This window comes from Suncus etruscus, chromosome 9 (genome assembly GCF_024139225.1).
Source record: "Suncus etruscus isolate mSunEtr1 chromosome 9, mSunEtr1.pri.cur, whole genome shotgun sequence".
Lineage (NCBI taxonomy): Eukaryota > Metazoa > Chordata > Mammalia > Eulipotyphla > Soricidae > Suncus > Suncus etruscus.
The window spans coordinates 108,688,674-108,709,048 of record NC_064856.1 but is presented as its reverse complement, the minus strand read 5'-3'; the positions used below and the strand labels follow the sequence as shown (position 1 = coordinate 108,709,048).

The window sequence follows — 20,375 nt, the reverse complement described above, 5'->3', positions numbered from 1 at the left end:
CCTCCCGTGGCCCCGGAGCCGCCGGGCCCGCCCGCCTGCCCCGCCCCGCGCCGCCCGCGCCGGCCTCGCCGCTCGCCCGGCGCCGGGCCATGGCGCTGCTGCGGGATGTGTCGCTGCAGGACCCGCGGGACCGCTTCGAGCTGCTGCAGCGCGTCGGGGCCGGCACCTACGGCGACGTGTACAAGGTGCGCGCGGCGGGGCGGGCGCGGGCGGCTTTGGGGGGGCCCCGTCGGCCTGGGGGGGCCGCCCCATCTCACCCCGCCGCACCCCGCAACCTGCAGGCGCGAGACACGGTCACGTCCGAGCTGGCCGCGGTCAAGATCGTGAAGCTGGACCCAGGTGAGGCCTGGGCTGGCTTGCGGGGCGGAGAGTTGACATTTCCCTGGAGCACCCCCAAATCCCCAGAGGCCTGTCTCGGGGATCACCTTGCCCTGCCTCTGGTCCTCCTCCACCTCCTCCTCCTCCTGCTTCTCCCGGCTCTGGCTTTTGCCCAGTTTGCAAAGGGGGGGCCCCCCCTCCCCGAGTTCAAGAATTCACTCCAGCAGCTGTACCCCATCTGCCTGCACCCCCACCCCACCCCCAGGAGACGACATCAGCTCCCTCCAGCAGGAAATCACCATCCTCCGGGAGTGCCGCCACCCCAACGTGGTGGCCTACATCGGCAGCTACCTCAGGTGGGGTGCCCGTCCCCCCCCACACTCCAGCATCCCCTGCAGCCAGCCCCCCACCATCACAGGTTCTGCCTGGCATCCTGGCACCCCCCCCAGCTCTGTGTGTATTTTCCCTCACCCAGGAATGATCGCTTGTGGATTTGCATGGAGTTCTGCGGAGGGGGCTCCCTGCAGGAGATCTACCACGGTGAGGGGGTGAGGGTCACATCTGGGAGGGCCCCTCCAACTCTTGAGAGCCTTTCTGACCTTGAGACACACACGCTGGCATCTCTGGTCCCTGGCTCCCCCACAGGCAGGGAGAGGATGAGGCCAGCACCCCTGCGCCTAGCACTAGCAGTTTCTGGGGGGACCCGAGGGAGAGGACCCCACCGCACATACCAGACTCTCATGCCAGCCTGCTCCCCTTTCCCTTGTAGCCACGGGCCCACTGGAGGAGCGGCAGATTGCTTACGTCTGCCGGGAGGCCCTGAAGGTAGCAGAATGGGGGGGGCCCTGTGCTGCTCACACCCCCAGTTCCCAGGAGCTGTAGGCTGAGAGCCCAGCTGGCTGGTGGAAGGGGTGCTGGGTTGGGGGGAGCTGGTCCGAGGGGCTGCTGGCCAGTGGGTGGGGACGGGCCCCCAGCCCCGTTGCCGGAAGCGGCCCATTTCCCTCTTGGCTCAGTCACTTCCTGTTTGGGGAGAGGGGGGAGGAAGTGGCCTGGGTGGGGGGCCCCAGCCTGGAGGGGGGGCTCAGGGAGGTGGGATGGCACTGGGGTGCTGTGCTCATGAGCTCCTGCTTGTTCCCAGGGACTACACCACTTGCACTGTCAGGGGAAGATTCACAGGGACATCAAGGTAGGGGGAGTTGAGGGGCACAGGGTGGGGGGATGCTGTTGGGGTGCCCCATGTGATCGACTCCTCCATTCCCACAGGGAGCCAACCTTCTCCTCACGCTCCAGGGAGATGTCAAGTTAGGTCAGTCCCAGGGGGTCCCATGTGGGGGACCCAGGAAGACTCATGGAGCTGGCTAGGGTCTGGGTGTCATCCATTGGACTAGGTACCCCCCTACCTGCAAACCTGGGGGTACTTGAGTTTCCATGGAATCTAAGTAGGGGCCTGAGTCCCACCAGGCCTTGGGGGGGCCCTGGTATAGGCTGGGGGTGCAGAGGCCTCATGTGGAGCTCTTTCTCCCCACAGCGGACTTTGGGGTATCAGGCGAGCTGACAGCGTCTGTGGCGAAGCGGAGGTCGTTCATCGGGACGCCCTACTGGTGAGGCTGCTGGAGGTGAGGGCAGAGGGGACCGCATGGTGCCTCCTTTCAGGGGTTTCATCCCCTCTGTCGTTCCCCCCCCAGGATGGCGCCGGAGGTGGCAGCCGTGGAGCGCAAAGGAGGCTACAATGAGCTGTGTGACGTGTGGGCCCTGGGCATCACCGCCATCGAGCTGGGCGAGCTGCAGCCCCCCCTCTTCCACCTGCACCCCATGAGGTCAGCTGAGTGCTCAGTCCCCACCCCCAGCCTGGTCCCCAAGAGATCTCTGCTGACCTTTGACCCCTGGCCTGATACTCCTCACAGGGCCTTGATGCTCATGTCCAAAAGCAGTTTCCAGCCTCCCAAGCTAAGAGACAAGACACACTGGTGAGGGTCCCCCTTTTTGGCTAGGTCCTAGGGATGGCCTCCACAGGCCCAGGGGTACCACTGACTTCCCCACTTGGGCCCTTAGACAAGGCTGAATGACTTGGGAAGAAAGCAGGGAGCTGAGATGGGGGGCCATTATGAGGGAACCCCCTGTGGGTCACCTCTCTCCTTGCATGGTGGAACCTCTGGCCTGGCCCAGGCCCTACGGCCCACCTGACGCAGGAACTGGGGGACTCTCGTGCCCACCAGGACCCAGAATTTCCACCACTTCCTCAAATTGGCCTTGACCAAGAACCCCAAGAAGAGACCCACAGCAGAGAAGCTTCTGCAGGTTAGAGGGGGGCGGTCATGGGGTTGGGAAAGGGGTGATGTGCAGATGGTGGGGAAGGGCCCTGAGGCCTGGCCTAACCCTTCCTCCTCTGTCTCCATCACCAGCACCCCTTCACCACACAGCAGCTCCCCCGGGCGCTCCTCACGCAGCTTTTGGACAAAGCCAGTGATCCCCATTTGGGGGCGCCGTCCCCGGAAGACTGTGAGCTGGAGGTGGGTGCAGGGAGCTGGGGAGTGGTGCCTTGGCCTGGTAGGCCCTTAACTCAGATTCTGGGTGCTCTAGTTATGAAGTGAGGTGCCTTCCCTGACTGCTCCTCAGCCTTGGCGTGAGCCAGTATGGCCGTGGGAGTCTACCAACCCATTTCTCTTCTTTCTAGACCTTTGACATGTTCCCAGACACCATTCACCCCCGGGGGCAGCATGGCCCTGCCGAGAGGACCCCCTCTGAGGTCCAGTGTGAGTCTGGGGGGGGCTGTGTGTGTGGCTTTGGGGGCCTACTGGAAACCCTGTGGTGGGTTTCGGGGACCAGGACACCGTATAAATGTGGGGTGATGGTGGGGCCAGGCCTGAAAGACTACCCCCTAACTTGTGCCTGCTGGGCCCCCCAGTTCACCAGGTGAAATTTGGCGCCCCCCGCAGGAAGGAGACCGACCCACTCAATGAGCCGGTGAGGGGGTCCGCTGGGCAAGAAGGGTGTCGGGTGTAGGCAGAGTGTGGGGTGACCAGGCCATCCAGCAAGAGCCCAACCCCAGCTGCTATGCACCCCCAGTTCTGCCTTCCTGCCCCCCACCCTTCCTGTCTCCTTGGTCCCCATTCTTCTGTTTGGTGATGGACATGGGGGATTCCCAAGTACTGCTTTGGAGGCTGGGGACCCCACAGCATTCTCCACAGCCAGATTGGAAGTTTCATCCATGCACAGGCCCAAGGAAATGGTACCCAAGTCCCAGGCCTGGAGGGGTCCAGCCCAGGAGCACTTGGGGACCCTATGGTTTGGGGAATGAGAAACCAGGGTCAGGCACAAGCGACTCCTGAACTGCTGTGCTGACTTCTACCCCTATCTGCCCCCCACAAATTTCTGTGTGCTCTCATGTGACCTCTCTCCTGTTTTCTGATTCGGTTTCCCCACAGTGGGAGGAAGAATGGACGCTACTAGGGCAAGAGGAGCTAAGCGGGTGAGTCAAGGTGGGAGACTGCAGGGAGGGACCCCACCACAGCCTGCTGACCTCTGACCCTAGCCACCCACCCTCCAGGAGCCTGCTGCAGTCTGTCCAGGAGGCGCTGGAGGAAAGGTGAGAGGCCATGCCAAGGGGGTCCACTGGGTAGGTTGGTCCACTCCCAGCTCACTCCTCAGGTACCCCAATTTGTCTGCAGGAGCCTCACCATCCGGCCAGCCCTGGCCCTCCAGGTAAGGGAGTGTGGGTAGGGAGGGGTGTAGAGAAGGGGGTGAATAAGGGACATGTCACAGCTGGCTGTCCCCCTCTCAGGAGCTGGACTCCCCAGATGATGCCATAGGAACCATCAAGCGGGCTCCATTCTTGGGGCCACCGTCCGCTGAGCCCCAAACCGAGGACCTGCTGTCCAGTCCCCCTGGTGAGCGCCAGGTTTGGGGGTCCCAGGAGGCAGTCCCCGGCAGGCCAGGACTCCTCACTGTTCTGTGCCTGCAGGAACCCCACCCCTGCCTCTCCCAAGCACCGACAGCTCCCCAGTGCTCCCCACCACCTGGACCACCATGAAACACCCAGAGGATCCTGAGGTGAAGGGGAGACCAAGGGGTGGAGGGCAGGCACATCCCCTCAATCCGATGACTCCTCCCTTCCTTCCCAGAGATCCTCCTGCCATGGGCTCCCCCCGACCCCCAAGGTGCATGTAAGTATCCCCTCTGCTCTGCAGCCCTGTGGCCCCTGGACACCCCCTGCTCCCTGCCTGCACCCCTAATCCTGCCTCTCCCCAGATGGGTGCCTGCTTCTCCAAGGTCTTCAACGGCTGCCCCCTGCGCATTCACGCCGCTGTCACCTGGATCCACCCCGTCACCCGGGGTACGCGGGAGGGGAGGGCGTGCGGGACTGACCTGGGGGTTGGCGAATGAGGGGGTGAGCCTGCCGACCCCTGACCCCAGCCCCAACCCGCAGACCAGTTCCTGGTGGTGGGGGCTGAGGAAGGCATTTATACCCTCAACCTGCACGAGCTGCATGAGGATACACTGGAGAAGGTGAGGCGGGTTGTGGGGGGGTTTGGGGTGCGTGGCCAGTGCTGACCCCCACTCCCACCCCTGACATTCTTCCTCCCGCAGCTGATTTCCCAGCGCTGCTCCTGGCTCTACTGTGTCAATAATGTGCTGCTTTCGCTCTCAGGTATCAGGGCTGGGTGGGGGGAGCGGGCAGGGCAGGACCCCCCCCCCCAGTGCATGCTGAGCCCCGACTCTCTGCAGGGAAATCCACGCATATCTGGGCTCACGACCTCCCAGGCCTGTTTGAGCAGCGGCGGCTGCAACAACAAGTCCCACTATCGATTCCCACCAACCGCCTCACACAGCGAATTGTGCCCAGGTTGGTGCAGTGGGTGGGTAGGAGACCGGGCAAGGGCAAGGGCAGGGATCAGCCCTTGGATGGGCACAGGAAGGGCAGCTGGCAGGAGTCCAGGCATCAGGGCTGCCTGGGGCAGCAGTCAGGGTCTGTACCCTAGATGGGCACAGAGATGGGGTAGCAGGCAGGCAGGAGACCAGGCAGCCAGGCACAGAAGGGGGCAGCGGGTAGGGGTGAGTACAGAAAAGGGCAGTAGGGGGGAATGTGGGCAGGACTAGCTCCTGGATGGGCAGGACACCCACCTCTGGCATCTCAGGAATGCTCTCTCAGTGTACATGACCTCTCTGCACTCCAATCTTCCTTTTTTTTTTTGTTTTTTGTTTTTGGGCACACCCGGTGACGCTCCAGGATTACTCCTGGCTATGTGCTCAGAAATTGCTCCTGGCTTGGGGGACCATATGGGATGCCAGGGGATCGAACCGCTATCCGTCCTAGATCAGCGCATGCAAGGCAAAAGCCCTACCACTTGTGCCACCATGCCGGCTCACACCCCAATCTTCTGTCGGTGCCTCCTTCCCAAATTATCAAGGGGCCAGGTGGAGACAATGGGTGTGGAAGTGGGATCGCACTGGTTTGGGGCAGCAAATGCTAATCTGGGCACACCAAGGAACCCCTGGACAGCCTGGGGTAAGGTGAGTGTGGGGTACAGAGGGTGCCCCCAAGAGGCCAGCAGGCCAAAGGAGGACAGCAAGCCCTAGTGGCCATCCAGAACAGTGGGGCAGGGGAGGCCTTCCAGGAAGCAGGGAGATTAGGTGCCTCAAGGCACTGGAGGCCCAGAGTTGGCCTCTGTCCAGCTGGCACTGGCCACGAGCAGTGGCGAAGGTGCCTCTGGTCAGCCGGATCCTTCCAGGTGCATGTCACCTGCTTAAGCACGAGGGAGCAAAGTGGCTCCTGGGTGGAGGGCCAGCTTCAGGCTTGGCTGGATCCAGGCTGAGCAGCATCCTCGGGAATTTGTCGCCTCTCTTGGCTGTTTTCCTCCCGCCGCCCCGGCCACCTGGGCTTTCCTGTCAAGTGACAGCTGCCCGAGTTTCCGGGCCAGCCCGCCCAGCCTAACAGCCCTGCGGGACTGAATAGTTTCCAAGTCATTCCCCCGAAGCTGCGCTCCTGCGCACGTCACTGCGGCTCACCAGGACGGGGCCAGAAAGGGTGTGAGCTGTGCTGACTGGGGTGGGGGGTGGGGGGTGCAGGAAGGGCCCGGGAGGGGCCGGTTGTCCTTGTACAGATGGGCTGATATTTAGGAAACGGATTTGGCAGGGTTTGGGGACCAGGGGTGACGGGGCTTCTCCACAGCAGACTGTCCTGGTATTTTGTTTGCTTGGGGGGTCACGTCTGGTTGGTGCTCCTGGCTATTTCCAGCTGGGGGTTCACTCCCAGCAGTACTTGAAGAACTATGCATGCCTGAGCCTCTCTCTCTACACGCCGGCACTTGCTCTGCCCTGGGTTAAAAAGGGTGAGCGCCCTGCCAAGGTGTCCTTTAAACAGACTTGTTTATTGGGTATAGGGGGGGGCCCCATGGTTGGGGTAAATCCCCAAGGACATCTGGAGGGAACTTATGTACCAGGGCCAGGGCACTGGGGTAGGTGAGGGACATAGGTGGAACAGGTTGGGGCGACTTGGGAGGACCCCGCAGGTCTGAGATCTTTGGTGTCTAGCTGCCTGCAGAAGGTAGGGCGCACAAGGAATCCCGAGGCTGGCTTGGAGGTCTGGTGGCCTCACAGGAGGCAGAGTGGTCGACTGCAGTTTTACTCTGAAAGTGGCACCCCAGGATTCTTTGGTGGTTGGTGGGTGGGGGAGGGGAGCTAAGGGTTACTACAGGAAGTTTGGGGTGCTGGCGTCGGCTATGGGTGGGGCAGGTGGTGTTGCCACCTTGGTGTGCGGGTGCAACTTGGGACCCATGAGCAATGGGTCATGACCAGAGGTTGGGGCCTTCACCCCCTTCCTGCACATGTCCTCTTGAGAGTCCCAGCTGGACCCACTGATCCCCGGCTTCCTGAGCTCAGCCCCTAAGCGAGTGAGTCTTGGCTTCAGCCAGACATGCAGAAAACAGCTCATGAGCTCCTGTCAGGGCCAGCAGGGCCAGCCTGGAGGAGCAGTGGTTAAAGACAAAACAGATGTGAAGCCGGTTTCTGGCTCTGGCCAAGGCCCTGTGGGGAAGAGGTGGTGTAGGGCGACTAGCAGAATGGGGAGATGGAGGGAGACCTGGGCGCCCTGGCTCACAACAGGGAGGAAGGAGAACAGGTACCCCTGGGGGCCAGAGAGATAGTACAACAGTCGGGCATTTGCTTTGCATGCAGCTGACACAGGATGGACCCAGGTTCGATTCCCAGCATCCCATATGGTCCCCCAAGCTTCCAGTGGCGATTTCTGAGTGCAGAGCCAGGAGTATCCCCTGAGCACTGCCAAATGTGGCTCAAAAACAAATAAATAAGAACAGGTACCCCATTCCTAAGGAAGAATTTAAAGACAGACAGGATAGCTGGGAAGGTGCCCCTGGCTGGGCGGTCCCTTCCCAGCACCGCATAGGGTCCCCTGAGCCCTGAGTTCAGAGCTAGGAGTAACCTCTGAGCACTTTGGGTGTGGCTCAAAAACCAAGAGGAAAAAAAGGGGAGGACCGGAGCAATAGCACAGCAGGAGGGCATTTGCCTTGTATGCTGCTGACCAGGCTCGATTCTCGGCATCTCATATGATTCCCCAAGCCTGCCAGGAATAATTTCAGGGCGCAAAAACAGGAGTAACAGGGCCGGAGAGATAGCATGGAGGTGGGGTGTTTACCTTTCATGCAGAAGGTCAGTGGTTCGAATCCCAGCATCCCATATGGTCCCCCGAGCCTGCCAGGAGCAATTTCTGAGCATAGAATCAGGAGTAACCCCTGAGCACTGCCGGGTGTGACCCAAAAACAAAAACAAACAATAATAATAATAGGGGCTGGATAACATGGAGGTAGGGTGTTTGCCTTGCATGCAATAGGATGGTGGTTCAAATCTCAGCATCCCATATAGTTCCCCAAACCATCCAGGAGCGATTTCTTTTTTTTTTTTTTTTTTTGGTTTTTGGGTCACACCCGGCAGTGCTCAGGGGTTACTCCTGGCTGTCTGCTCAGAAACTGCTCCTGGCAGGCACAGGGGACCATATGGGACACCAGGATTCGAACCAACCACCTTTGGTCCTGGATCGGCTGCTTGCAAGGCAAACGCCACTGTGCTATCTCTCCACGCCCCAGGAGCGATTTCTGAGCGTAGAGCCAAGAGTAACCCCTGAGTACTGCCGGGGGTGACCCAAAAACCAAAAAGAAAAAAAAAAATCAAACAGCCAAGCTAGGGAGCTCACTTACACAAAGCGACTCGGTCTCTATCGGTTTGACCCATTTCCACGAGCACCCCTTTAGCTGATGGAGGCGCTGATGTTCCCTTGGGAAAAGTCCCTTGAAGAAAGAGGCTCTGGGGGGGGGGCTGCCAGTGGTGCCCCATGAGTCCTGCTTGTCCCCCACAGGCGCTTTGCTCTGTCCACCAAGATTCCCGACACCAAAGGCTGCCTGCAGTGTCGAGTGGGTAAGAGCCGTCGGGACGGCAGGGGGGTGGGCAGGCGGGAGATCGGGGAGTGGGTGGCTCAATGCTCCGCTCCGTTCCTCGCAGTGCGGAACCCCCATACGGGCAGCACCTTTCTGCTAGCTGCCCTGCCGGCCAGTCTGCTCCTGCTGCAGTGGTATGAGCCGCTGCAGAAGTTCTTGCTGCTCAAGGTGTGGGCAGGGGCTGGGGTGGTAGTGGGGGGGGGGGGTTAGGGCATCCCTGGCGGGTGGGTGGGGAGGTGGGAGCCCCCAGAATAGAGACCTGAACCTCCCCTCCCTTGCTTCCAGAACTTCTCCAGCCCCCTGCCCAGCCCCTCGGGGCTACTGGAGCCGCTGGTGCTGGATGGGAAGGAGCTGCCGCAGGTGTGTGTGGGTGCCGAGGGCCCCGAGGGGCCGGGCTGCCGGGTGCTCTTCCACATCCTGCGGCTGGAGGCCGGCCTGACGCCCGACGTGCTCGTGCCCCCTGGTGAGCTGGCAGCACAGCGTCCTTCGTGTGTGTGCGACTGTCATATATCCCTAGCGTGCATGTGCTGCCATGTGCTGTGTCATGCTTCCTTCATGTGTGTTCCCATGTGCCATGCATCATTTGTGCTTGCGTATGTGTGTGTTACACATCCTTCATGCGGGTCACACCCGGCGGCGCTCGGGTTACTCCTTTTTTTTTTTTTTTTTTTTTTTTTGGTTTTTGGGTCACACCCGGCTGTACTCAGGAGTTACTCCTGGCTGTCTGCTCAGAAATAGCTCCTGGCAGGCACGGGGGACCATATGGGACACCGGGATTCGAACCAACTGCCTTTGGTCCTGGATCGGCTGCTTGCAAGGCAAACGTCGCTGTGCTATCTCTCTGGGCCCTCGGGTTACTCCTGGCTCTGCTGCGCAGAAATTGCCTCTGGCTCGGGGACGCCTTGGAATGGCTACCCCCGGTCATGCTCAGTGGGGTGGGGGGGGCCTTTTCCTCAGTCTCTGCTCTGCTCTGGACTGATCCCTAGAAGGCTGGAGCAATAGCAGCAGGTAGGACATTTGCCTTGTACACAGCTGAAACGAATCCAATGCCCAGTATCCCCCCGTATGGTTCTCCTGAGCCTGCCGGGAGTGATTCCTGAGTGCAGAGCCAGGAGTAAGTCCTGAGCATCCCAGGAGTGTAGCCAGGGGGAGGAAAATAAAGATGGCCCCTTGTGATGCTCAGGGGACCATGAATGCTGGGTTTCAGGCCGGGACTGGCCTTCCTGCAAAGGCCTTACCCTTTAACTGTCTCCCCAACAGTGATTTTGTATTATTTTCTTTTGGGGGGAGAGTGACTTATGGTGATTCTGGGCCCTGTAGCCCAGACAGCAGGGTATGATGCCAGGGACCTCCAGATCCCTCCTGACAGGTCACTCAGTGGACACAGAGACTCTTTGGGGTTGTTGGCCTGCCTGCACCCCAGTGACTCAAGCAAGCATCCCAGGAGCCATCAAGCCTGGTTCTTATGGGTCTGTGGCCCAGCAGAAGTAAGAGCTAGGATTGATGCCGGGCTCTGGTCTTCCTGATGCCAGCCCTGGGCCTCCCTGTGCTCCACAGGACTCTCCCCTGCGCCCCACACACCCACAGACACGTCCTCTTGCTCTCTGACTCTCAGCCCATAGCTGGACTGTGACATCAGCTTTCCCAACCTGCCGGGCTGCTTCTTGTTTGTTTTTTTAGTTTTGGGGCCACACCTGGCAGAGCTAAGGGCTTATTTTCTCCAGCTCTGTGTGCTCAGGGATCACTTTAGCAGGCTTGATGTGGGGGGGACCCTATGAAGTGCCGAATATCGAACTCAGGTCAGCTGCATGCAAGACAAACGCTCTCCATGCTGTGCAATAGCTTTATTCTTGTCCTGCCAGACTACTTGTGGGGAATGTGAGACATGCAGGGGGCGGGGAGGGGCTGGCTGGGTCCCCAAATCCTCCTGGGGACTGCAGGGGGCTCTGAGGGTTCTGCCAAACCTCATATTCCTTCTCCACCTACAGAGGGACTTCCAGGCTCGGCCCAGCAAGTGATCCAGGTGGACAGAGACACCGTCCTTGTCTGCTTTGACCGTGAGTGCCCTGTGGTGTGGGGCAGGGGAAACCCGGGGGACCTGTGGGCCCCCCACTCTGCAGAAGCAGGCTTGCATCCCCACCTCCTTGCACCCCACACAGGCTGCGTGAGAATTGTCAACCTGTTGGGAGAGCCCACGGCTTCGCTTGCGCCTGAGCTGACCTTTGACTTCACCATTGAGACTGTGGGTGAGTGAGACACACACACACACACACACACCCCGCACAGGGTGCTGGGGTTCAGGTGGGAGCTCAAATCACGTGGGCTGACGGGCTGTCCCCATCAGTGTGTCTGCAGGACAGCGTGCTGGCCTTCTGGAGCCACGGCCTGCAGGGCCGCAGCCTGGACACCAATGAGGTTCGGGGGCTCGGGAACCTGGGAGGAAGGTCTCTCTTCTTGTAGGGTTGCACCACGGGGTGGCCTCATGCCCTTCTCCTTTGCAGGTGACTCAGGAGATCACGGATGAGACGAGGATCTTCCGAGTGCTCGGAGCTCACAGGTAGGAGTGGGGGGAATTCCCTTCCTGGGAGTTGGGGGGTGGCTATCCCCCCAGGCCAAATCAGATTACGACCCCTCACCTCTCTCTCCCTGCAGGGACATTATTCTCGAGAGCATCCCCACTGACAACCCAGGGGCCCACAGCAATCTCTACATCCTCACGGGCCATCAGAGCAGTTACTGAGCCCAGAAGCGCTGCTGGGGCCGAGGGAGACATTATCCTGAGAAGAGTCTAGGGGCTGGGAGGGAGGAGAGCCCTCCCCACCTCTGTCTAACTGGACCTGAGAAAGCTGCTGACCCCCCCCCACTCCCTCCCAACCCCCAACCCTCTGCAGTGGGCGCCCAGGCGAACGGACAGGCAGCCTGGGCCGTGCATTCCGTCTTGTCCACTTTTCCTTCCTGTCCTTTCTGCCAAGCCCGGGAACACGATATTTAAGAGACTAGATTGCTATTAAGCTGATCTGATTATACCCCTGCGCACCCCACCCAGCCTGGGGGACCCTCCTTCTTTCCCACCTTCCAGCATGTTCTGTGGCCTTAGGGCCTCTCCCTCCTGGTGACCTGGCACCCAGGGCATCTTAGGGGTGCTCCTTGCTCAGGGCCAGCCTTTAGCTTGACAGTATGACCCCTCTTTTAGGCCTGGCTCCCCAAGGAGTCCTGCAGAGTTGGGGGTCCTTCCTCGGGATACCCTGTCCTCTGCAGGATCTTATCTGGCCGCCTGGGGATGATGGTCCCAGGAAGAACCAGCCCCTGGGACTGCCCCTCTTCTGCCTGGGTCCCCCCTCAATCGCAATAACTAAAGAGAGGCTGCTCCCCTTTTCCCCCCTGGCTGGTAGGAAAATGAGCCTCAATCCATTGCACTATCTGTACTGGGTTTCTTCAGTGCAGTCCTCCTCCCTGGGACTGGGGTCTGCAATCTCGTGCCACCTCCATGTTTCCCCCAGGCTGGGGAGCCCGCCTTGCCCCCCATTGCCCAAACAGGAGCAGCAGCTGGGAGTCAGGGGAAGCCAGGGCCAAACAGGAGTCTGGGTTCCAGCCTGGCTCCTCTCCCCTCCAGCTAGACCAGGCATGTGGGGAGTAGGGGGTAAACACTTAACACGCGGGGGCCTTGGGAAAATATTGGACAAATGAACAGCCTCGCGTGGGAGGGAGCTGCCGGCTTAATGAAGGGAGGGCAGCCAGATCCTGGCCTGCTGGGAGGGCCTTGCCAAACCTCACTTCTTCCTGGGGAGCTTCTTGCCTAGGATCAGAGGCAAGTCCTTAAATGGGGTGCCCAGCAGCTTCCCAGTTCTGAAGGTCTGTCTGGACCAGGACTTCCCACCTGTGATTGCCTCCAAGTTTGGGAGGAGGTGTGGGATTAAACTGGGGGTGAGGAGGTGATCTGTTTGCCTTTTGCAGAGGCCCTGACCCCAAGGGCCCCCGGGGCTGCAAGCAACGCCATCTGGCGGCCGGTCGCTGTAGTAAGCACTGGCCTGCAGCTGGTCTGACGCAAGGGGCGGGCATCAGGGTATAGTGCCAAAGTGGGGGGGCCTGGGAGAAGCCAGGGCCTCTGATAAAGCCTTTGTTGCCAGCAAAGGCTGGTCTCAAGCCAAAGCCAGGCCAGGAATCCGAAGATACGTGCTGAGAGATGCAAATGGTTATTTTATGTATATATTTTTAAATAGCCTGTTGGAAAAGCACTATTTAAGAAAAATACAAAATGAACACAAAGAAATTCTTGCGCTCAGGTTTCTTTATTTGGGGGGGTAGGGGAGTCAAGGGCCACACCTGGTGGTGCTCAGGAGACCTTGAGGTGCTGGGGCTGGAGCCTAGGCCTCCTGCATACAAAGAATGGGGTCATTTTGTTCCTCGAAGCAAACACTTGTTTCTGCTCAGAAGACACATATACCCACGCTACACATATATGTAAAGTTACACCACAATATACAGTATTTCACGCCTGTGTCACCACAAACTGGGGGTTGTATGGCCGCGTTTCCCAGACAGGACCTGATGGACTTTATCCAGCAAAATATCCAGAGAAGACCAGCCTGCTATCCAGGGCAGGGTTGAGGTGGGCTCACCGCATACTACATTTTCTTTGTACCCCATTTCTGTGTACCATATGCTCAGGGGTTACTCCTGGTTCTGTGCCCAGCAATCACTTATGGCAAGGGGCCAGAGAGAGAGCACTGCGGTAGGGCGTTTGCCTTGCAAGTGGCCGACCCGGGACCATTGGTGGTTCAAATCGCGGCATCCCATATGGTCCCCCGAGCCTGCCAGGATCGATTTCTGAGCATGGAGCCAGGAGTAACCCCTGAGTGACCCAAAAACCAAAAAAAAAGATAATCAGCCACCATCATTTACTTGACTATCTGACCACAAAGTGGACAATCAGATCAGTCGGTGAAAAGCTGCTTTGGAGCAGTGACCAGTGCGCGCAAACCAGAAGCAGCTGTCACAGGGACGGGGCCCATCCTGTTTGGCTCCACAGGACGAGGGTTCACGTTTTCCCTGTGGCATTCTCAGAGTAGAGGCCCCAAAAGCTTCAGGGTCATTCTGATTGATACTTGAACCACAAATACCATTGCCTTGGGTGGCCGTGGAGAATGTTGGGGCTCACCAGGCTCTCTCAGAGAAACGGGCAGCACCACAAGGACTCACAGGCAGCTGCTCTTCCTAATTTGGGCAAAGGCCACCCAGGGCACCGACTGTTGAGGCCACAGGCTTGGTCCGCCTCCCCCTCCTGCCTCTGCCACCCACCACGCCAGCTCTGAGTGTCTGGAGACTTGATGTCCAGGGCTGTGTGGAAGGAACTAGAAACTTTTGTTTTGTCTTGTTTTGTTTTGCTTTTGGGTCACACCCGGCAGCACTCAGGGGTTACTCCTGGCTCTATGCTCAGAAATCGCTCCTGTCAGGCTTTGGGGGACCATATGGGATGCCAGGATTCGAACCACCATCCTCTGCTGCATGCAAGGCAAACACCCTACCTCCATGCTATCTCTCCGACCCCAATGGAAACTTCTGACTTCTATGTCCCCATGCTGATATCACCTGACTTTTTTTTTTGGTTTTTGGGCCACACCCAGTGACGCTCCGGGGTTACTCCTGGCTATGCGCTCAGAAGTCACTCCTGGCTTGGGGGACCATATGGGATACCGGGGGATCAAACCTCGGTCCGTCCTAGGCTAGCGCTGGCAAGGCAGACACCTTACCTCTAGCACCACCGCCTCGGCCCCATCGGATTGACTTCTACCACTGAGTTAAAGATGCAACAAAGTGTGCTTACTTCAGCAGCACATATACGAAAATTGGAACAATACAGAGAAGATTAGCACGGCCCCTGCACAAGGATGACACGCAAATTTGTGAAGCGTTTCATATTTGAAAAAAAAAAAAGATGCAACAGAGCAAAGGATGCAGCCAAAAGTCAAGAATCCAACTTGGGGGGCTGGAGAGATAGCATGGAGGAAAGACAGAAAAGACGTTTGCCTTGCATGCAGAAGGATGGTGGTTCAAATCCCGGCATCCCATATGGTCCCCCGAGGACCAGGAATGATTTCTAAGCACTGCCGGGTGTGACCCAAAAACCAAAAACAAAATAATCCAACTTGTGTACAAACCGCAGAGTTAGCAGTCAATCCCTCCTTAAGCTGGGGGATGCCCCAGAATGATACACAGGGGTGTGGGATGACATGACAGTGATTTTTCTGGAAAGGGCACGAATGGACAACCAGACAGAGATGCAGAAGGGAATGGGGCTGGAACGAGGTGAGCTGCCGTGGAGACGGTGCCACCTCCCTGGAACATCATGTGTTTGTTCATCAGCCCAGAAAGTTGCTGAATCTCCGTGTTCAGAGTTTCTGGGGTAACTTTTTTGTTTTGTTTTGGTTTTGGGGGCCACACCATATAGCGGCACTCAGAGTTACTCCTGGATCAGAAATTCCTTCTGGCAGGCTCAGGGAACCATATGGGATCTCGGGGATTGAACCCGGGTCGCCACATGCAAGGCAACTCCCCACCTTCTGTGCTATTGCTCTGGTAGTTGTTTTGGGGCCACACTGGTGGTACTCGGTTACTTCTGGCTCTGAGCTCAGAAATCACTACTGGGGCCGGGCGGTGGCGCTGGAGGTAAGGTGCCTGCCTTGCCTGCGCTAGCCTAGGACGGACCGCGGTTCGATCCCCCGGCGTCCCATATGGTCCCCCAAGAAGCCAGGAGCAACTTCTGAGCGCATAGCCAGGAGTAACCCCTGAGCGTCACAGGGTGTGGCCCAAAAAAAATCAAAAAAAAAAAAAAAAAAAGAAATCACTCCTGGCAATTTATAGGGAGCATATGGGAAGCTGGGGATTGAACCCAGGTTTGGTGTGTCAGGCAAATGCCCTACCCGCTGTGCTATTGCTCTGGTAATTGTTTTTCAGTTTTGAGGACATACTTAGCAGTGCTCGGGGCTTACTCCTGGCTCTGTGCTCTGGGATCAGGGCCTGGTCAGTCCATTTCCTAGGGATTCATAATTCATTATGAAACATAATGTTATTCTCGCACTGCAGGCTCAAGAAACCTTCAGGACTTTGGAAGCTCTACGCAGGGACCTGGGGGACAGAGATCCCTTTAGTATTATTGCACTCTGGTATAAAATAGGGTGATAAGGACCTCAGAGATAGCATCAAGGGAAAGGTGCTTGCCTTGCCCATGGCCAACACTGGTTCGATCCCCAACACTGTGCATGATCCCCTGATAATCACCAGGAACAAAAATACTAAATCAATTGAGATGCTGCCTGTGATGGGAATTTTGGGTGTGGGGGCGAAGTTTTTTCTGTGCAGCTTCCTGAATACCTCAGAGCCCCAAACAAACCCTGTAAGCTCCAGAAAAGGTGTGACTCCCTAAAAGGTAGCACCAGGTCTTCTAGCAACAAGGGAGAAATGCAGGCCTCCCTGAATTTTGGCTGCTAGGCTGAAGGATGGGGATGCCACATGAACTCCAAGGAGGCGCATCAGAGTACCTGGGTTTGCACCCCAGTTCTGTGCCATCCCAATGCAAGTCTTGGGGAAGTCGCTGAAACTCTGGGACTTGGTTTTCTCATCCTGTGATCATTAAAAGGCGTGAAGCTGGCACAGGGACCAAAGCAGTGGCTTCCTATGGGGTTTTTTGATTTGTTTTTATGTGACTTTGGGTCACATGTGGTGGTGCGTGTGGCTTACTCCTGGCTCTGCACTCAGGGATTAATTACTCCAGGCAGCGCTCAGGGGACCACATGGAGTATTGGATCAGTCACAGGCAAGGCAAATGTTCCCTCCACTGTATTATCACTTGGGCCCGAACTTGGTAGGATTTTTATTTGGTTTGTGTAGCTAGAGACCTTTTAATTAGTCCTCATATTGTCCTCTCAATTGGTTTCCTTTGGTTTTGTTTCTCCATTGCCTTCTCGTCTAGCTTTTTCCTCTCCCCTTGGGGTAGGCTTTTTTTGTTCTCAATAAAGGCTACTCAGAAGGCCTGAGCTGGGAACTGCCATCTAGGCTTGTAGTTCTACGTGGTGGAACGACTGGCTTGTGGGTGAAAAGCTTGCAGTGTAGTTTCTTGCCTGCTAAATCTTACTGGGTGAATTTATTGCAGGAAATTGCTACTGGGCTAGCATCTCTTGTCCTACCTGGACAGGGGGCATGGGCTTCCCTATTACCCCTCAAAGGATTGTGGAATGTACAACCTAACATTCAACAGTTTGGTTTTTTTTTTTTTTGGGTCACACCTGACAGCGTTCAGGGATTACTCCTGGCTCTACACCCAGAAATTGCTCCTGGCAGGCTTGGGGGACCATATGGGATGCCGGGATTTGAACCATGGTCCTTATACATGTAAGACAAATGTTTGTTTGTTTGTTTGTTTTTTGTTTTTTGTTTTTGTGGCTTTTGGGTCACACCTGGCAGTGCTCAGGGGTTATTCCTGGCTCCAGGCTCAGAAATTGCTCCCGGCAGGCTCGGGGGACCATATGGGACTCTGGGATTCAAACTGATGACCTCCTGCATGAGAGGCAAATGCCTTGCCTCCATGCTATCTCTCCAGCCCCCAAGGCAAATGTCTTACCTCCATGCTATCTCTCCAGCCCCTTCATTATTAATTTCTATGTTGGTTAAGTTCTTAGAATATGGCCCTAAAATTAATAATGAAGGGGCCGGAGTGGTGGCGTGAGCATTAGGCCTTGCACGCGCTAACCTAGGACGGACCATGGTCCAATCCCCCGCCTCTCATATGGTCTCCCAAGCCAGGAGCGATTTCTGAGCACATAGTCAGGAGTAACCCCTGAGCGTCACCAGGTGTGGCCCCCCAAAAACAAAACAAAACAAAACACAAAAAAATAAATTAATAATGAAAAGGCAAGCAAACTATTTCAACGTGGCAAATTAAACAATACTCGTAAAGCTCCAGGATTCAAGAGGAAATGAAACGGAAATGACGGACCGTGGGGAGAATGTGGCCCCGGAGATAGGCACAGCTGCAGGCTCTGGCATTAATACTATTAGTGCTTTTGTATTTGCCCATTTGTCTTTTTCCTCTGTTAGAGCCGGCTTTTCTGGAAGGCAGATCTGTGGTTTATGATCTGGGACCCACCAGGCTCTTTTACACTGAAGGACTCAGTTGTCCTCTTTTCCACAAAACGTGATGCACTGTATGAATGAAACTTTGCTTCATTTTCTTGTGTGTGTGTGTGTGTGTGTGTGTGTGTGTGTGTGTGTGTGTGCGCGCTCAGAAACTACTCCTGGCAGGCTTGAGGGACCCTATGAAATGCTGGGGATTAAATCCAGTCAGCCGCATGCAAGGCATATATATTGCCTGCTGCCCACTGTGCTATTGCTCTGGCCCAAACTGTGCTTCATTTTCAAAGAGATGAGTTCAACATTTTCTTGTTTTTTTTTTTTTTTCCACTTTTGGGTCATACCTGGTGATACTCAGAGGTTACTCCTGGCTCTGGACTCAGAAATCACTCCTAAAAAAAAAAGAAAGAAAGAAATCATCCCTGGCAGGCTCAGGGGACCATATGTGATGCCAAGGACTGAACCCGGGTTGGCCCAAGTCTGCTGCATGCAAGGCAAAGGACATACCTCTGTGCTATCACTCTGGCCCGAGTTCAACATAATTTTTTTCTGGTTTTTGGGCCACACCAGGTGCCACTCAGAGGTTACTCCTGGCTAGGTGCTTAGAAATCACTCCTGGCTCTGCTGAGTACAAGGCAAATACCTACCACTGTGCTATCTCTCCAGCCCAAGGCCCGTATTTTTATACTTTTTATTTTGTTTGTTTTTGGGGGCCACACCAGTGGTGTTCAGGGTTTACTCCTGGATCTACTCAGAAATGACTCCTGGCAGGCTTGGGAGACCATAAGGGATGCCAGGAATTGAACCCGAGTCGTCCATCCCAGGTCGGCCACATGCAAGGCAATGCCCTATCACTGTGCTATCGCTCCAACTCCCATTTTTATTTATTTTTGCTTTTTGAGCTTCACCCTGTGATGCCTAGGGGTTACTCCTGGCTATGAGCTCAGAAATCGCCCCTGGCAGGTTCAGGGGACCATATGGGAAGCTGGGAAATTGAACCAAGGTCCATCCTAGATCGGCCGCATGCAAGGCAAATGCCCTATCGCTGTGCTATGGCCCCCATTTTTATACACTATAAATTACATTAATTATTGGGGCCAGCCAGTAATATCCCAGGAAATCTAATGGGAAATTGCCATAGAAATTTCCCCATTTCAGTGAAACCAACCACTAGTACAGGAGGCTCAAGTAGAACCAACCACAGTCCAAAAAATTCTTAGATGCTGGTGGTAGGAATGGTATTGGAACATTTAATGCCTGAAATAATACAATTATAAACAAGTTGGTAAATCACGGTCATAAAAAATTTCGAAAGGAAAAAAATACTATGTAGATGATGAAGGCACAGGCCTAGGAGTGCCTGCCACAAGAGGATGTGGTCACAGGTGTAAGCCCTGGGATCTCTCGTGAGCCAAGCCCCTGCCATCTGTGATTCCTTTTCTGCAGTTGCCAGCAATTTCCAGCCAGGCTTGCGTGGGCACCCCAGCAAAGGCTGTGACCCCTGGCAAGCTCTGCAACTGAAAGGATGTGAGAGCGTTGCAGACAGGAAGCATGACCTCGGGGTTAGCATGTGCGCCAGCCCGGAACAAGGAGTGCACCTGGGCTGGGAGTGTGGCTCCATTCCAGACACACACACACACACACACACACACACACACACACACACACACACACACACACACACACACACAGTTGTTCCTTGGTTCTGGGAGCTACACAGTCCTGTGTTCTACAGCTGGCCTACAAGATACCTGCTTTTATTTATTTTAATTATTTTATTTTTTTGGTTTTGGGGCCACACCCGGTGATGCTCAGGGGTTACTCCTGGCTATGCGCCCGGAAATCACTCCTGGCTTGGGGGACCATATGGGATGCCGGGGAATTGGAATGCGGTCTATCCTAGGTTAGCACGTAGCAAGGCAAACGCCCTACTGCTTGCGCCACTGCTCCGGGCCCTGCTTTTATTTTATTATTATTATCATTATTATTATTATTTTGAGTTATACCAGGCTGCACTCAGGGTTCACTCCTGGCTCTGCACTCAGAAATTGCTCCTGGCAGGCACAAGGGATCATAGGGGATGCTGGGATTCGAACCACCGTCTGTTCTGGGTCGGCCTTGTGCAAGGCAAACGCCCTACCGCTGTGCTATCTCTCTGGTCCCAAGAGACCTGCTTATAAAGGAGGTTTTTAATTTTTGGTTTGGAGTCAAACCCCTTGACATTTGGGGTGGGGTGGGCTGCCAGCTCAGTGCCTGTTCCTGTTTCAGATCATATAGAGCTGTAGGGATTGAATTTGGGTGTCTTTCTTGCAGGTAAAGGAACCCACAGAGGTACCTTCTTGGCCTTAGGCTGCATTTGTAAGAATGCACTGAGCATGGGGCTGGAGCACAGCAGTAGGGCATTTGCTTTGCAGAAGGTTGCCCAGGACAGACCTGGTTCAATCCCCAGCGTCCATAGGGTCCCTGAGCCAGGAGCCATTTCTG

At 56.3% G+C, this 20,375-nt stretch overlaps 1 protein-coding gene and 1 non-coding gene across 3 annotated transcripts; both read left to right on the top strand.

The window, feature by feature from the left end:
- The first annotated feature begins 53 nt into the window (after positions 1-53).
- MAP4K2 (mitogen-activated protein kinase kinase kinase kinase 2) lies at positions 54-11,764 on the top strand. 2 transcript variants are annotated; one of them, XM_049781142.1, is made up of 32 exons: positions 54-185; positions 282-339; positions 584-674; positions 794-858; positions 1,088-1,143; positions 1,457-1,504; positions 1,582-1,624; positions 1,847-1,919; positions 2,004-2,135; positions 2,223-2,285; positions 2,535-2,616; positions 2,721-2,828; positions 2,993-3,071; positions 3,224-3,282; positions 3,744-3,787; positions 3,866-3,904; positions 3,987-4,020; positions 4,100-4,205; positions 4,280-4,368; positions 4,440-4,481; positions 4,588-4,651; positions 4,745-4,824; positions 4,906-4,966; positions 5,044-5,161; positions 8,687-8,745; positions 8,830-8,933; positions 9,051-9,228; positions 10,754-10,822; positions 10,925-11,011; positions 11,110-11,180; positions 11,267-11,322; positions 11,418-11,764. In XM_049781142.1, the coding sequence occupies exons 1-32, from the start codon at positions 90-92 to the stop codon at positions 11,503-11,505; spliced, it is 2,442 nt and encodes an 813-aa protein (XP_049637099.1). In that variant the 5' UTR covers positions 54-89; the 3' UTR covers positions 11,506-11,764. The 2 variants fall into 2 exon arrangements, with proteins under 2 accessions (XP_049637099.1, XP_049637097.1); XM_049781140.1 differs by having other exon boundaries at positions 4,567-4,651.
- A 2,817-nt stretch (positions 11,765-14,581) lies between these two features.
- On the top strand, positions 14,582-14,688 carry LOC126019746 (U6 spliceosomal RNA). The gene has a single exon (XR_007499370.1). It is a non-coding gene; the product is annotated as a U6 spliceosomal RNA (small nuclear RNA).
- The last annotated feature ends 5,687 nt before the right edge of the window (positions 14,689-20,375 follow it).

Coding starts and splice junctions, on each gene's coding strand:
- MAP4K2 (XM_049781140.1), top strand. CDS start 90: ATGGCGCTGCTGCGGGATGTGTCGCTGCAGGACCCGCGGGACCGCTTC. Junction 1,920..2,003: donor TTCATCGGGACGCCCTACTG/GTGAGGCTGCTG, acceptor TTCCCCCCCCAG/GATGGCGCCGGAGGTGGCAG. Junction 11,012..11,109: donor CTTCACCATTGAGACTGTGG/GTGAGTGAGACA, acceptor TGTCCCCATCAG/TGTGTCTGCAGGACAGCGTG.